The sequence below is a fragment of the Anomalospiza imberbis genome, chromosome 23 (genome assembly GCF_031753505.1).
Source record: "Anomalospiza imberbis isolate Cuckoo-Finch-1a 21T00152 chromosome 23, ASM3175350v1, whole genome shotgun sequence".
NCBI classification, from domain to species: domain Eukaryota; kingdom Metazoa; phylum Chordata; class Aves; order Passeriformes; family Viduidae; genus Anomalospiza; species Anomalospiza imberbis.
The window spans coordinates 4,460,428-4,475,262 of NC_089703.1; the positions used below are offsets into that span (position 1 = coordinate 4,460,428).

Below are 14,835 nucleotides of genomic sequence, written 5' to 3' on the forward strand. Positions count from 1 at the left end.
TTACGGCTTCGCCAGCCATCAGAGATCACATCTGAGCCCCAAAAACCTCATCCCCTGGTAAAGCTGCTTGCGGACAGAACAATTCAATCAGGAGCGTGGTGTGGCCTCCCTGCTGCCACCGCCGGCCTTTCCCAGGGGGGATCAGCCAGATTTGGCCGTAACGTGAACCCACTGCTGGTTAATAGCTTGTAAGGAAAATAATTTACAAAAGCCACAAGGGTCTGATACAGGGGAGGAGACACAGCAGAAGTCATCTTGAAAAGCCTTGTTACAGTACACAGCCAGTTCCTCTGCTGCCCGATTCACCATACCACTAACAGCCTTGGCTCTGCTCTTCCCAACACCTTCTTGCTGGCAAAGCTGAGGTCAGCAAAGATGCTTGGTTTTTCACCTGGTAAATCAGTGATGTCTCTGAAACCCAGCCCAGGGAGTGTTAGTCATCCTGAGGTGAAAATGCAGCTTTTCAGCAAAAAACCCAACAAGGTTCCTGGCAACTTCCTGGTATTTTGAGCTGGACTGATGAAAGAAAGAAAATATCTTCCCGCTGCTGTGCTGCAAAATGTTTTTGCCAAGAAGGAAAATCCTGGAGGTTTATGCTAAAGACACTGAGACTTATCTTCTCAGGTGTTACAGCAAATATCACCGAGCAATAAATACTCGGAGATCAGCAGAGGAGAGTTTCTGGCTCACTGAGACGCATGTGGGAGGATGTGCACAGGCACGTTCGCCATCCGTGCGTCCCGGGGAGTGTCCCGTCTCCCTCGTAGGGAGAGCTCAGCTGATGGCCACGCTCCTTTCTGGCTTCCACTATCATCCTCCACCCTTCAGGAGAACTGCAGCTGATGCACAGCCCTACAAGGGATCCTTTGGGCAGCTCCCAGGAAGGATAACCGTGGTGCCAGCCCAGGAGACATTCAGCTCCTTCACGTCTTCTCCATCCCCGAGCTGCGGCATCTCCCCATGCCTTGGCACGGCAGATCAAAGAGGATGCTCCATCCTCACTGCCCAGGGTTTTCTTTTAAACACATTTTATCTTTAATTAATTCCTTTGAAGCTTTTTGCATCTACTATCTCCTCGCCTTCAGCAACCCCCTACTGCACCCTCTTTCTGGAGGCAGGGTCATCACCAGCGGGAAGCAACGCCTCTGTTTTTATTTATTCCTGACACACTGCTGGCTGGAGGTGGGGAGGGGCGGCCTGGGGCCACCACCAGCTCAGATCCAGCTGCCAACACCCACATGGCCCCCAACTTCCCCCAGGAGAACGCCAGCCCTGGTGAAGGGGTGTCCCTGAGCACCAGCTCTGCCACAAGCTCACAGACCGCGGTGCCAAATGTGCCGCGACTGGTCATCAAATACCACTAAGAGCAGCAGACAGCACATGGAGTTTTCTGCCTTATAAAGCACTTAAAGGTTTAATTAAAGACGGCTTTATCCTAAAGCTCCTGAAAGGAGCCTCAGACAAACCAGCGAGTGCTGCCTCGCACTGACAGCTCTGATTCATTCCACTCTTCTCTGCTTTGGCTGAGGCTGCGGGACCTGGGGATGCTCTGCCTTGGTGGAGGAGCCCAACCCACGTGGAGAGTGCCCGGTGAAAGCTCCTCACAGCCCTTCCCACTTGCAGCAAGCTGGAATTTTAATTATTCCTCTCTTTCCCTGCTCCAGAGAAAAATGATTATGACAGCCCTGAAGAAGGAAGCACATTTTTGAAAAGCACAAGCATAAACTACGCCTGGGTGAACATCTTGCATGCCCAGCTGATGCCAACAGTGCTGTGCTGCGTGGCAGGGGTGGCACGGGGACAGGAACACCTGAGCCACAGGTCACCTGAACCCCCACAGCAGCACCCACCGGGCCAGTGCATGTGCCGGCCTCTGCTCTCATCCCAAGCATTACCTGCCATCACTCCTCTGCTGTCTCTCCTGCCTATGAGACAAGTAATTCCTATTCCAGGGGAATTTTTTTAAGCTTGTTTTCGCTGTCAGCGACTCACAGAGGCATTGTTTCTGGCTTTTTTCTCTCGCTCCTCAGCGAGGAGGAAGGGGGGCGAGAGGATGATCTGACAGAGCAGAGCTGCTCCCATTGCTCATCTCAGGGAGCACTGCTGCCTCTGCTGAAGTGAAGTGGGTCTTTTTACCACCCTGTGTGCACCCCAAGGACCCCACGGTCCCACACAATCAGCAGGGACCCAGAGGCAAAGCACAAAGGGATACAAGGACACAGCACAGGAGGGATATGGGGGCAGCAGCACAACAGCAGCCACCTGCTCCGATGGAATTGAGTGCAGGGGATCTGCGTGGCTCCAGGAGCCCTGGGACAGCTCTGCCAACTCCTGGAGTGACCCCAGCTCCTGTGGGTGCCACACACAGACGGTTCCACCCTGAAACCCCCAGGCATGTGCCAGGGACAGCAGAGGGACCACAGGCAGAGAGAGCAGCACTGCGCCCACCGCGGGCTCCCGTCAAGGCTCCTCACCGGACAGGGACTGGCAATGCTCGCTGAGGCAAATAAACCGTACAGGCAAGTTACCTCATCCTCATTTGTAGCCATATGTTTTTCCCAGCAGAGAACAAACACTTCCAGCCGCTACAGCTTATATAACAGAGTGGAGCAGGGCTGGGAAGCTGCACGGCTTCGCACAGGCGCCGCACCAGCAAAACTGGCACGGACCCTGCTTTTAGACAGAGCTGGCTGCTCGCTCCCAAAACGCTGTCCCGAGGCGCAGCAGGGGCATGGATCTCCCACTGGGAGCATACTGAGAGCTCTTTTGGATGCTCAGCCCAAGCACTGGAAGGAAAAGCAGATCTGGACCTCAGACTTTCAGCTGAGGGTGGATGAGCTGGGATCAAACAGGGCCTTTAGACCCGGGAAGAAGTTTATCGCATTCACTGCTTGAAGAGAAGTTAATTAGCAAAAACTCCGGTCACGGAGAAAACCCCTAATGAGAGCTAAAGCCTGCAGATTAAAGCAGTTGGCCCCCTGGGAGCTGCTGGGGCTGCAGCTCCCGTTGCTCTGCGGCCATGCAAGACAGCAGTGGTGGCACTGGCAGGTGGGTGGCATCACTGTCAGCTCAACTTCGCCTAAACAAGGCAGCCCACTCCAGTAAGTCCCAGAGCCCCAGCACATGCCAGAGCCATCCTCCTACAGTTGGTGTAGGCAGAGGGGCTCCTAGAGCTGGCTGATGACAACAGGTCCACTGGATCCCACCCTCCTGGACGGGATGATGCCGCTGAGGCCAGAGGCACTGCCCACGGCAGGTCTGGGGAGACCAGGCTGATGCTCTCATCATGCAGAAAGCAGCAAAATCCTCAGCCCTTATCAATACTCCCTTGCTGATCTATCCAGCCAATTTCGGTGTTTTGTAAAAGGAGTGTGGGCTGGGAGTTATTTTTCAGCTATAAATAACCCCTTTAAGTCAGGAACAACATCCTGGTTGCATCGTCCCTTTTTGCCAAGCAGGGCAGGCTGGATAAATTAATAGAGATTAAGATTAGGCCATAAAATTCCTTTTCATTTCAACTAGAAAATCGCAGTGGGCTCAAAGCAGTCGATGCACAGTGAGTAAATTCTGTAAACTATCCACCGGTATCCCACGGTTTAATATCAGCAATAACAAATATAATTTGCAATAAATGGGAAGCAGCTTTCCCATCCATGTCCACGCAGCAGCCAGCGCTGGGGGAAGGCATTGCTGTGCCGAGCGCGATGCTCAGCGCGATTACGGGAGATGGGCTGTGGATGGAGACTGTAATGGGAAAACACAGCAAGTGGCTGGAAAACGCCTCGGATAAAAGCGATAATCAGCACTGCCGTTGTCCTCCGAGCGCCTGCTTAATGTCACACTAACTCCTGTCCCGGGCAGCGCTGCCACCGGGACACCCGTGCCGCGGTGAACGCGCTGCTCCAGGACCCGCCAGCTCTCCTGATGTCCCCGCCACCTCGCTGTCCCCGGCAGACCCTACCTGTGCTGTCTCCCAGCCCACGGGGCGGGCGAGCGTCCTTGCCTCCGCTGCTGTGGCCGGCGGCCGGCTCGGCGGTGCCGGTGCGGCCGGGGCTGCTGCGGGGCCCGTCCCCGCCGGGCGCGGGAGCCGCGGTGCTGGGAGGCACGCGTGGCGGCGTGGCGGCCGTGACAGAAGTGGCGGCGGCGGCGGCGGTGGTGGCGGAGGTGGTGGCGGCGGCGGCGGCGGTGGTGGTGGTGGTGGCGAAGGCGCTGGGCAGCGTGCTGCTCTCCAGGGAGTCCTCCTCGCCCGTGGGGCCCCAGACGATGACCTCGGGCAGCGCCGTGGGCCGCCCGTCCCGTGGGGCGAAGCCGCGGCCGCGCAGGTGCCGCCGGCCCCGCCGGGAGCGCGGCCGGCGCAGGGGGCGGCCGGCGGGCACTGGGGCAGCGGGGGGCGGCCGGCGGGAGCGGGGTCTCTGCAGGGGGGGCGCGGGGGCGCAGGTCCAGGGGGGGCCGGGGCGTTGCAGCTCCTCCCCGCTCGCCGTGCCCCACAGCGAGCCACGGGACAGTCTGTGCCGGAGCGGCGGCCGTGGCGAGAGCCTCCCTCCAGTGCCGGTGGCTGGGGGCTGGCAGCTGGCAAGGTCCATGGCTAGGTGGAACATGGCTATTAAAATCCAAGCATGGCTTCCGAGCGGGCAACCTGACCTGTGGACAGACAGGGACCGTGTTAGAAGGGCAGTGGGGCAACCTTGCTCTCCCTTTCAGTATGGCACACCCTAGATCTCTGAGCCCAGCCGCCCGAAACATCCCCCAGCTCCACGGGTATCATTGACCTCCCTGGTTCTCCAGCCAGAGTCCCCCAAACCGGCATCATAGGGCATGCTCCACCCTATCCCCCTGAAAACTGCCACCACCAACACGGCAGGCTGAGCAACCCCACTCACAACTGTGACTTTTCAGTTGGTCTGCAAATGATAGGAATGACCTGAGGATGGGTTTTACCAGGAAACACCCTGGAGGAGCGGCCATTGCCTGCTTTACACAAACTCAGCCCTTTTGGGTGAATTATCCAAAGCAGACGGCCCAGCACAGCTCCAGCAGCACAAGCTTTCACTCCAGGGACACTGAGATGCAGGAGTATCAGAGAGCCCATCCCTTGCTTCCCAAGCCCACAGGCAGCATGATGAATCCCTCAAAGGGCTGGAGCAGACGTGGGCTCCTGTGTTTGCACGTGTAGCCCATCTTCCACTATGGCAGTCACCCACGCCACAGCAGGAACATCCTCCCACGGAGCACGGCACATCCCCTCCCACAGTGTGGAGCACCCAAGCTGAACATGACCCTGCAGCACAGGGAGAGCAGGAGGAACAGCCCCTTGTGCTGCCCCTTTCTGCCACAGAGCAGCTTGAACACCCCTGAGCTGCTGGCAGCTTCAGCAGTTAGAATTTTGCTTTCATGTCACCGTCACATCACGTCATGTCACAGCCCTCTCCCTTCCCCAGTGGCACTGCACCGAGGCTCTGCTCCCCTTATGTCTCCTCTGCAATGCTGCCCCATGTAAAGTGTCAAGAAAATCTCTGATAGGCAAATTTCTGTTGCCTTCTCCCCCCACCCTACACCCCTGGAAATAAAAAAAACATTAGGCCAAAACCCAAAAATCTTTACTCCATTTTACTTAGCTTTTACAGAAGAAAGACTTTTGTCGAACTCAGCAGGAGTTAATGAGAGCTTTACATGGCTAAACGGGCTAATCCTCTGCAGCAGCGCCCGCACAGTCCTTGGGAGCACGACAGAATGTGCATCTGGTTGACAGAAGCATTTGTACACTCCCTCTGTGCGTGAGCAAGCGAAGCTAAAGGAGCTGACCTGGATACTCCCAGGCACAGGCTTTTTCTGCTCAGAGGATCTCTGCTTTTTTCCTAATTGGGTATTTTTTCAAAGCGTAACAACATTTATTTTGGGGAGGGAGAAGGCAACGCAAGGAAAGAGCGCAGAAGGAGAAAGGGAAGAGCCAGAAACAGACAACAGAAACCAAAATAGTTCAGGCTGGGGGAGGAAGGATTTCAAGGCTTCAAAAAAACCACAAACCACCCAAACCGTGGTGGTGGTGGTAGGTTTTTTTAGAGGCCGACAGAGTGGTGGCAGCACGAAGAGTGTCCCCCACGTGCTGTAGGCAATGCCGTGCTTCCACTGGTGAGGAGCCACAAGCTCATGCTCCAGCCAGATCATCAAGCACAGACTCACCTTTGCAATGCTCAGGATCACTTCTGTAGCATGTCAGGCTTGATTTCAGCCTCTGCCCAACTCCCCAGCATCACCTGAAACGTCTCCTTGCAAGGAAGGAAAGGTGGGCACCTCCTCACATGTCACTCACCCCACGTGCCACCTCTCACACCATCTATACCCACTCCCAAACCTCATCCCCTTCCCAGCTCTCTGTGTTGCTCACACTGAGAACTTTTATGAACAGCTGCTGAACAGAGCAAGGGAAGATGTGCCCAGCCCAAACTTGGTGCTCGCTGCATCCCAGCCACTGCCTGGAAACATCTGAAAGGCAAAATGCCCCTCCTTGGTGCTTGGAATTGGCAGCTCACAGGAAAAACAGATATTACCCCTGCTTCCATCTCCTCCTGTCTCCTTGTGACATTTCAGGCTGCAGCGATGGCAGTGTGAACTTGCAGGGGCTTGCTCCCGCAGAAGGTGCCCGATGTGGCTGCATCATTCATAGCAGCATCAGGAAGACGTGTGGGCAGAGGCAACACCCAACCCTTGTCTTGCCCTGGGTCATGCTGGAAATCTGTGTCCCAGCATGGCCAGGCAGCGCCGGTGACACCCAGCACCAGTGTCCCTCACTGCTGCCCAGGTCAGAGGCTCTGGCGTGGGGATGGACACGGTAAGGGACACACAGATGGGGCAGATCCCACTCTGCCCCTAGGACAGCTTGGGTCACCCTCCCACCAATGTCCCGTCATGCAGTGCCACACAAAGGGCTGCCACCCCAGGAGTGTCCTCCTAGCCACCACGCTGGCTGGCATGTCCCCAGGAGATGGCTTCAGGGACAGAAGCAGCCAGACCGGTTACCTCGGAGGAATTTTGCGTGGCATGCGATCTTCTGAGGGCTTTGCAACAACAGATAAGAGCAAGTGTCCTTCAGAATAAATAGCAGCGTGTAGGAGTTGCCGTTGTCCTGGCAACGCAGCGTGATGTGCCCGGCGCGGCGGTGGCGATGGATGCGGCAGCGCGTGGCGCGGCCAGAGGCAGGACCACCCAGCCCTCCCCTGCCAAGGCTGGCAGCGGGAGTGACACGTCCCGAAGGACACCCAGGGAGCGGGGATACATCTCGCCCGGATCTCCTGCCGCCTTGTCCTTGCCCCAGAAAACCTGGGCTGTCCCAGGAGAGCTCGCTGCGGCTGGCACAGCACGGCCCGGCCCGGCCCAGCGCCCCGGGAGTCCCTGCGCCTCCGCCTCCCTGTCGCCCGAACAGGCAGGAGAGCACCGCGAGCCTCTCGGGAGTGCCAGCACAAAGTCACCGCTGCTCGGAGGCCGGGAGGGCGTTCCTGCTTTGCCGAGACATCAAACAGCTCAAACACCTCTCCAACGGCACGAGCTGCTCCTCAGGGACAGCCGAGCGGAGGAAGAGGACCCTGAGCTGCTCCCAGTGCATGGGATAGCTCCCTAACTGCACCAAAAGAGGGGCTCTGGCATAGGGAAGGGAACACATCATCCAGACCCACACATAGCATCCGTCTGCCTCCATTTGGGGGCACGGAGCCAGCCCTGGATGGAAGTACATGTGGGCCAGAGGGATGTATCAGGCAGGGCTGTGGTTACACTCCTCACTTGGGAATCAGGGCTTTCCTCACCCCTCTACAAGCACACACAACCTATTTTGCAAAGAAATTTGAGGAGCGTGGGAAATTTTCACATTACTTCTTTTCCCATCTTGGAGGTGAATGGGAATGTTATCCCAAAATACTGTTCAAACTCCAGGAAAAACTCAATAAAACTCTGAAACTGGGTTAGATAAAGAAACACAGAGCGGATATATTTGAGAAAATGAAATCCCATCCTTGATCTCCTCATCCGAGGCCTTGGCTCCCACCAGCCACAAATCCGCTCCCTTGGCTCCGTGGATGTTGAGGCGGCCGCGCTCGCACATGGGAAATGGAACTCCTACAAATACTTACCTGCAACAAGCACGAGAGCAGGTTTTAAGGAAACAGCTGGGCCAATGACATGGATCAGGCACACCAGCACAATTTCCTGAGCCAATCCGAGCCCATCCCAGTTCCAAGGGTGACGGAACAGTGGATGTTACACTGGAGCCGCCACAGCCTCCCCACCCAAGGCACCTTTCAGAGTCCTCCTCCCCTGTGTGAAACCCCTTCCAGGTGCAGCTGTGAGCTTTGAAGAGGAGGACAGTTGGCACTTGAGAGAGAGATTAATTTCAAGGATGCTGGAGGACACCACGGTCCTCGGCAGTGGGAAGAGGCTGCCGTGGAACTTGGCTGCTCCCACCACTGCACACACGGTACCAACCTCCATGTGCAGGGAGGGAAAGCAGGAGCATCCAGCATGGAGCAGGACAGAACAACCCCTGCCCCAGGCCTGGGAACCCTCAGGGATGGCAGCACCTCAGGCAACCCCGATACTGCAGACAGGACATAGATTAATCCGGAGCACCTGCTGTGCTCCCAGAACCCCCCCAGCTCTGGTAATGTGTCCGAAAATTAACTGGGATCACGGCTCTGACAAACATCAAAACACCACCCGTCAGCACTAACCCACTTCCCCAAAGCCTCAAAGGCTCACTTGAGTGCAATCCCTTTCATAAGGTCCTTTTTTGCTCTCCAGCATCAGCCCCTTTCTCCCGTGCCTGTGGAGACACTTCACAGGAGCATTAACTGTAGAATAGGCTGATTTTTAATGCAGAATTATACAAATTGAGCCATTCTTTCATTTCACGCCTCCTGTTAGGTAATCTATCGGTATTGCACAGGGAATCAAGGTTATGTCCTTGTTGGGGTGATTTACGAACTCTGAGCATTTCATATCTCCAAACACCAAGCAAGGCAGGGACAGAAATATTCCTGTGAATGCCTGGAGCAGGGGCAGGAGCCATGGTCAGAGAGTTGGGGTGATGTTTCCTTGACCCAGGCAAGACAAGGCAGGAAAGCAGGCACCATGCTCTAGGAAAAGCATCCTTGGCAGCACAGCTAAGTGTCCTACAAAGGCATTTGGAGAGGGGCAGGTTATGAGAGTACGTGCAGGAACTCAGTGGCTCCATACGGAATAGAACGAGGCCGCTGCATCCCAGTGGGTGACTTTCACACCGGAGCAGGAAGAAGAGGGGAAAACTTCAGTGGCAGATACTTGGTCCTCGTCGAGGTGGGGACTGCATCCACCGCTGCAGCTGTTTTCCTCTCCATCCCGCTGTCCTGTGTGATGATCCCTGCAGTGCAGTGACTGTCCTTTGTTGTCACACTACCAACCATCACCATGGAAATGGAGCACCGCCACTCTGCACTCTGGGCTGGACTGGGACTCTCCCCAGGGCTGGGAGGAGGGGAGATGCACCATCCCAGGTGAGGGTGGCATGGATGAGTGCCAAAAGGCATGTGGCAAGTTATGACATAGGTGACCTTGTGGACCACTCCCACATGGTGTCCACCATGTCCCACCCCACACTCCAGGCATCAGCAGCACTATGGAGACATCTCTCCTGAGCCGTGTTCTGCTACAGGAGGAGTTTTTCTGATCCCAGACCCAATGGGAACTGGGAACATACAACACACTGTGCCATCTGCAGCCCCAACCTCTTCCCAGATAATTATAAATTTGTGAAAATATGGCTGCCAAGCTCTTTAAAGCCAGGAATGGGACTTAAGGCACAAAGGCTGACACACAGTAGCACCTAAGTAAATTAAATGTGCCACATCACTACCTATATATATTACAGACCTGAGCTTCAGGATTACCTACTAATAAAAGTGATATTTAAAACAAGTCCTAAGTTCCTCCGCTGCCCCCTTCTCCCCACAAGTAATTAAACTGACGCCGCTTCCCGCAGCGGAGAGGATGGGATTTATCATGGAGGGAAATCAGCAGAGGGTGAAATAGGTTGAATCCTCCCTGCCACGCTGCTGCGGCCAGGCAGACAGCAAACACCCACTTCCCTGGGAAAATGGGGCAGAAAGAGCTTGGGTGGGGCTGGGAAGCCACGGGTCCCCCCAGGATGGAAATACCAAGATGAAGGCAGCTGGAGCATCCCTGGCTGTGCCTGGGGAGTCGTGAGAAGGGGGCAGGAGGGTGGCCGTGGCGGGGGAGCCACTCACTCTTCTGCCTCTGCCTTGAGCTCACCCAGCTGCAAATAAACAGTTTTACCATTTGAATAGCCGCGAGTGCGGAAGGCATAATTAATACCCAGCGGTACCATCAGCCAATGTGCTGATGCGGGAGGTGCAGCCCCTGCCAACGCCGGCAGTGTGCAGCTTTGGCTCCGCAGCGCTCAGCCACGGCTGCTCGCGCCTCCAGGCCCGTCCTTCGCCAGATGCAGAGGATGGGCAAAGCCCCAGTGTAGGCACCTGGAGCTGGTGCTGGAGCCCACCAGCGCAGGACCTCTCTGGTGCATCCCACATCCACACCATGGGAAGAGTCAGGATGTGGCAGAGCAATGTGGGGAAGTGTAAAAAGGAGCAGGAAGAGAGCAGGCCCGCGTGGCATCGCTGCGAAGGCAAGAGCTGTGCCCAGTTGCTGCCAAAGTTGAGCCGACCTTTAACCCTGAGTTTCAAGTTTAGTTCCCATTTTCAAATATTTTAAAAGACACTGACAGGACAAAAGGCCCAGTGCCTCCAGCCAGTCTGAGGATGAGTGTGAGAGCTAACACAGCGAGCTGGCCAACACTGTCCGTTATGGTTAGCCTGGCTTAGCTTGCTCTAGGGAGGGCAGGACATCTCCTTGGGAGAGTTTTCTCTGGTCTTCAGGGATTATTTCAGACAGGATTTGAAAAGTGCCAGGGTGGGAACCCCAGAAGTTTGCATGCATCTTCAGACAAAAACATGTCTCTTAAAACTTTCTGTGCAAGACCAGTGCTTGGTAATTTACCTGCCACCGCTCTGGCAGCATCAGCTCTGTGCCTAGTCTGGCTCCCCTGGGAAGACTCAAGAGTGCTGCAGGTTCATCTGCCAGTGTGGCAAGACAGGTCCCAGCCAAGCCAGGGGATGAACTGCCTCAAGTGCTCCCCAAGGGGGTCAACACAGTGGCAAGCTCATACCCTGCATCGCAGGGTACTGCTGGAGCATCCCTCCTGGCAGGGCAGAGTGTGGGTGCTCCTGGAGCACCCCTCCCAGTGGGCATGGGGCAAGTACCACCGGAATATCTTCTGCCAGCAGCACAGCCTGGATACCACCAGAGCATCCCCCACAGTGGGCATAGCTTGGATACCACTGGAGCATCCCCTGTGACAGGCACAGCCTGGGTACCACCAGAGCATCCCCCACAGTGGGCACAGCCCAGATACTACCAGAGCACCCCCCTCGGCACACACAGTGTGGGTACCACTGGAGCATCCCCCTCAGCACACACAGTGGGAGTACCACCAGAGCATCCCTCCCAGCAAACATTGGGTGGCCACCACTGGAGAATCCCCTCCCAGCACAGTGTGGGTACCACTGGAGCATCCCCTCCCAGCACACACAGTGTGGGCACCACTGGAGCATCCCCTCCCACCACAGTGTGGGTACCACTGCAGCATCCCCTCCCAGCACACAAAGCATGAGTACCACTGGAGCAAACCCTCCCAGCACACACAGCATGAGTACCACTGGAGCAAACCCTCCCAGCACACACAGCATGAGTACCACTGGAGCAAACCCTTCCAGCACACACAGTCTGGGCACCACTGGAGCATCTCCCCTCAGCACACACAGTGTGGGCACCACCGGAGCATCCCTCCCAGCAAACACAGTGATGGTACTGCTGGAGCATCTCCCTCAGTGGGCACAGCACGGCCGTCGCTTCCCCCACCACCGCCCAGCCGCCCCAGCCAGCAAACACTGCGTGCATTTAGCGTGGCAGGGCCGGACAGTGGGGTGTTTCATCAACCCGGCAGCGATAACACTCGGCTTTTGTCCCTCCCGGATAAAGGGGGTTTGTGAGCACTGGCTTTCCAGCCCAAACTGGCACTTGTCGCCAACTTACCCCACTCGTCCCCCCCTCGAGTTCCGCACCAGCGTTGGGGACCAGGCAGCAGCAAGAGCTCCAGCTCAGACACAACTTGCTGGGAAGTTTCAGATTTCCAGATCCACCAAAATCTTGTCGAAGAGCCGCAGTCTCAAGTTCTGCTCTTGCTGATATTAAAAACAGTCCATAAACCTAAGGAAATCAGGGCTTTCCCCCTCATTTTATCTTCTACCGAAATCTCCTCGTGTGTTCCAGCTCCTCATGCACACCACAGAATCGCTGCCCAGACTTTATGTGCTGTTGGTGACCTGGCACACAAGACGGTGCTGCATTCTCTCATCCCTATCACAGCAGTGGAAAACAGTCCCCCATGTACCAAAACCAGTCTGCCGAGGGGACAGGACTGCCACATACGTAGGAGCACGTTAAACCCAGAGCTTAGAGATCGTCCCTAGTGTTAGTTAATGCTGCCCACAATAAATAAGGCCAGCGGCTGAGCTGAGTGGCTCCCTGCTGTGGACACAGGCACAGGCAGGACAGTGCACTTCCCCTCAGCTGCCATCCAAGGAATTTCTCCTTTCCCTGCTTTGCTCATGAATTTTCTTCCGTTGCCACACATCTGCCTCCTGTACAAGCAACTGCAGGATGATCAGGCCTCCCCCTTGGATAAAAGGACTGCTTTGGCATGTCCAAGCAGGATGCAATGCCCGGTGCTGTTGGATGGGATGGGATGAGATGGAATGGGATGGGATGGCATGGCATGGCAGAAGCAAGGCTCTTCCCACCAGGATGGCAATAGTCCTGCCAGATCCCAGACTGGAGCTGGAGCCTTATGAGGGGCTTTGTTCCTCTGAATACATATCCACAAAGTGATTCCAAGAGATAGCAACTGAGTCAACCCAGCCCTTAGCTCTGAAGGACCAACAGCAAGGAAAACCATGGCACAAATCTACGGCTTATGCTGTCCTTTAACCCCAGCACTTTCCAGATAAATAACCCAGTGCTGATCATATTTTCTAAATGAATGTGCTCAAGCATGTCATTACAATGAAAGCAGGAAACGCTTTGATCTAAAAAAAAAAAAAAGTTGGCTCAATACATCTAAAGTAGCAGCTTAACAAGCTTTAAAACAAAACAATTAAAAGAGGTCTTTGGTGTCTTTGTAACACAATGTGTCTTCACGGGAGCTGCGCATCAGAGCCCACTGTGGTATCCGTATCAACGGGAAACGCCTCCAACCATGGAACACATCCAGGGAGAAAATACCTCATAATGGGATTTTTAATGATGACCTCCCAAAGTGCTCCACTTTCCCAGGAGCAAAGACAAGCGTTGACCCGCTGGAAGCATCTGGATGACCAGCATAGGACCCAGCCAACCCTTCCCCATGGCAGAGGCTGGATGTCCACACAGGGAAGTCCAACTAACTCAGGTCTTCCCTCCAGCACCACAGTCTCCGGGTGGAGCTGCTCTCAATTCGCCCTGCAGTGACTGAGATCCAAACCTGTCTTTCTCCTGGGAAGTCCCCGGCAGCCCAGAGATGCACAGCCTGCCTGGAAATCTCAGCAGTCACCCTCAAGAATGAACACAGAGAACACGTCAATTATTTCAAAAGCTCCATAAACTCTAACAGAAATGGAGAAGATGAGAGGAATGAAGACTTTGAAAGCAGAAAGAGGAACAGATGGCTTTTATGGAGCAAGAAATACAATAGGAAAAAATGGAGCAGCAGAGCTCTCTTTGAAGGTGTGAAACGTCAGTAGGGAAGCCTAGAGAAAGCCAAGGCCCAGGAGCTGGGAGCTCAGTGCAGGGCACTGCATTGCCCAGCCAAGGCTCTGGCTGGTGGTCCTGGGGAGCTCCCAGCCTCCCTGGCTCCTGAGACAGCACTGGCTCTGCCCAGCCCCACCACAGGGACATCCCACTGCCAGAGAAGGGTCAGCGTGACACGCAGCATGGAGAAAGAACAGCCCAAAAAGATGATGAAAAAGCCAAGCTAAAATAGAAAGCAAAGGCAGCGGGAATGAACTGCGGGGCAAAGACTCTTGATCCTGTCACAGAAAGTTCTAAATCCCTTTTAGCACCAAGCAATTTCTTTTCCATGGAGAAGAGCCATTCTCCCTGCCATGGCCATCTCACTGTGCATACAGCAACCAGGCAGCTCACAGGCTCTCCCCCTGCAGCCATGGCAAAATCCTGATGGATAAAAGTGACAATGAGGATTTGCCTCCAGCACCTCAAGAACACTGTGCCATTGGGGGGCACAGCCCCTCGAAGCCAAGCTGCCAGTGTGCTCTGCATCTCATTTAAAAAAAAACAATAATCCCTTTGCGAGAGAGATTAAACTTTTGCAGCATTATCTCCAATGGGTTGGCAGCAGGGGATGACTTCCTGCATCCCTCAGTATCTCAGCTTCCTTCAAAGGCACCTGTGCCAGCAGCCTTACTTCCATCCTCATCCATCAAAATTAGCAAAATTGATTTTGCCAGAGAATATGTCAGTTTGACAGGAACCCAGAGTAAGTCCTGAGTGTGTCACGTCAGATGATGCTAAAGTAGAGCCTCTTACAAGGACAAGAAACAAGAAGATGAATAACTCATCCTTATTCTTTCCATGAAAAACTTCGTAAGAAAACCCATGAATGACAGATACTTGTAGAAAAAAGGTTGATTCATTTTTGGAGTTCTTTCTAAAATAACACTTGCCGGCATCTGGAACGGT

At 54.9% G+C, this 14,835-nt stretch overlaps 1 protein-coding gene across 2 annotated transcripts in view; it reads right to left on the reverse strand.

The window, feature by feature from the left end:
• AJAP1 (adherens junctions associated protein 1) overlaps positions 1-14,835 on the reverse strand; it is a 38,113-nt gene that overhangs the window by 16,725 nt on the left and 6,553 nt on the right. The window contains exons 1-2 of one of the 2 annotated variants that reach the window (XM_068171618.1): positions 4,881-5,438; positions 3,962-4,641 (exon numbers count right to left, since the gene is read on the reverse strand). In XM_068171618.1, coding sequence (XP_068027719.1) covers positions 3,962-4,641; positions 4,881-5,089 — 889 coding nt within the window. In that variant the 5' untranslated portion in view covers positions 5,090-5,438. Of the gene's footprint in view, positions 1-3,961; positions 4,642-4,880; positions 5,439-14,835 lie in introns of those variants that run through there. The other variant, XM_068171619.1, reaches the window with a different exon arrangement.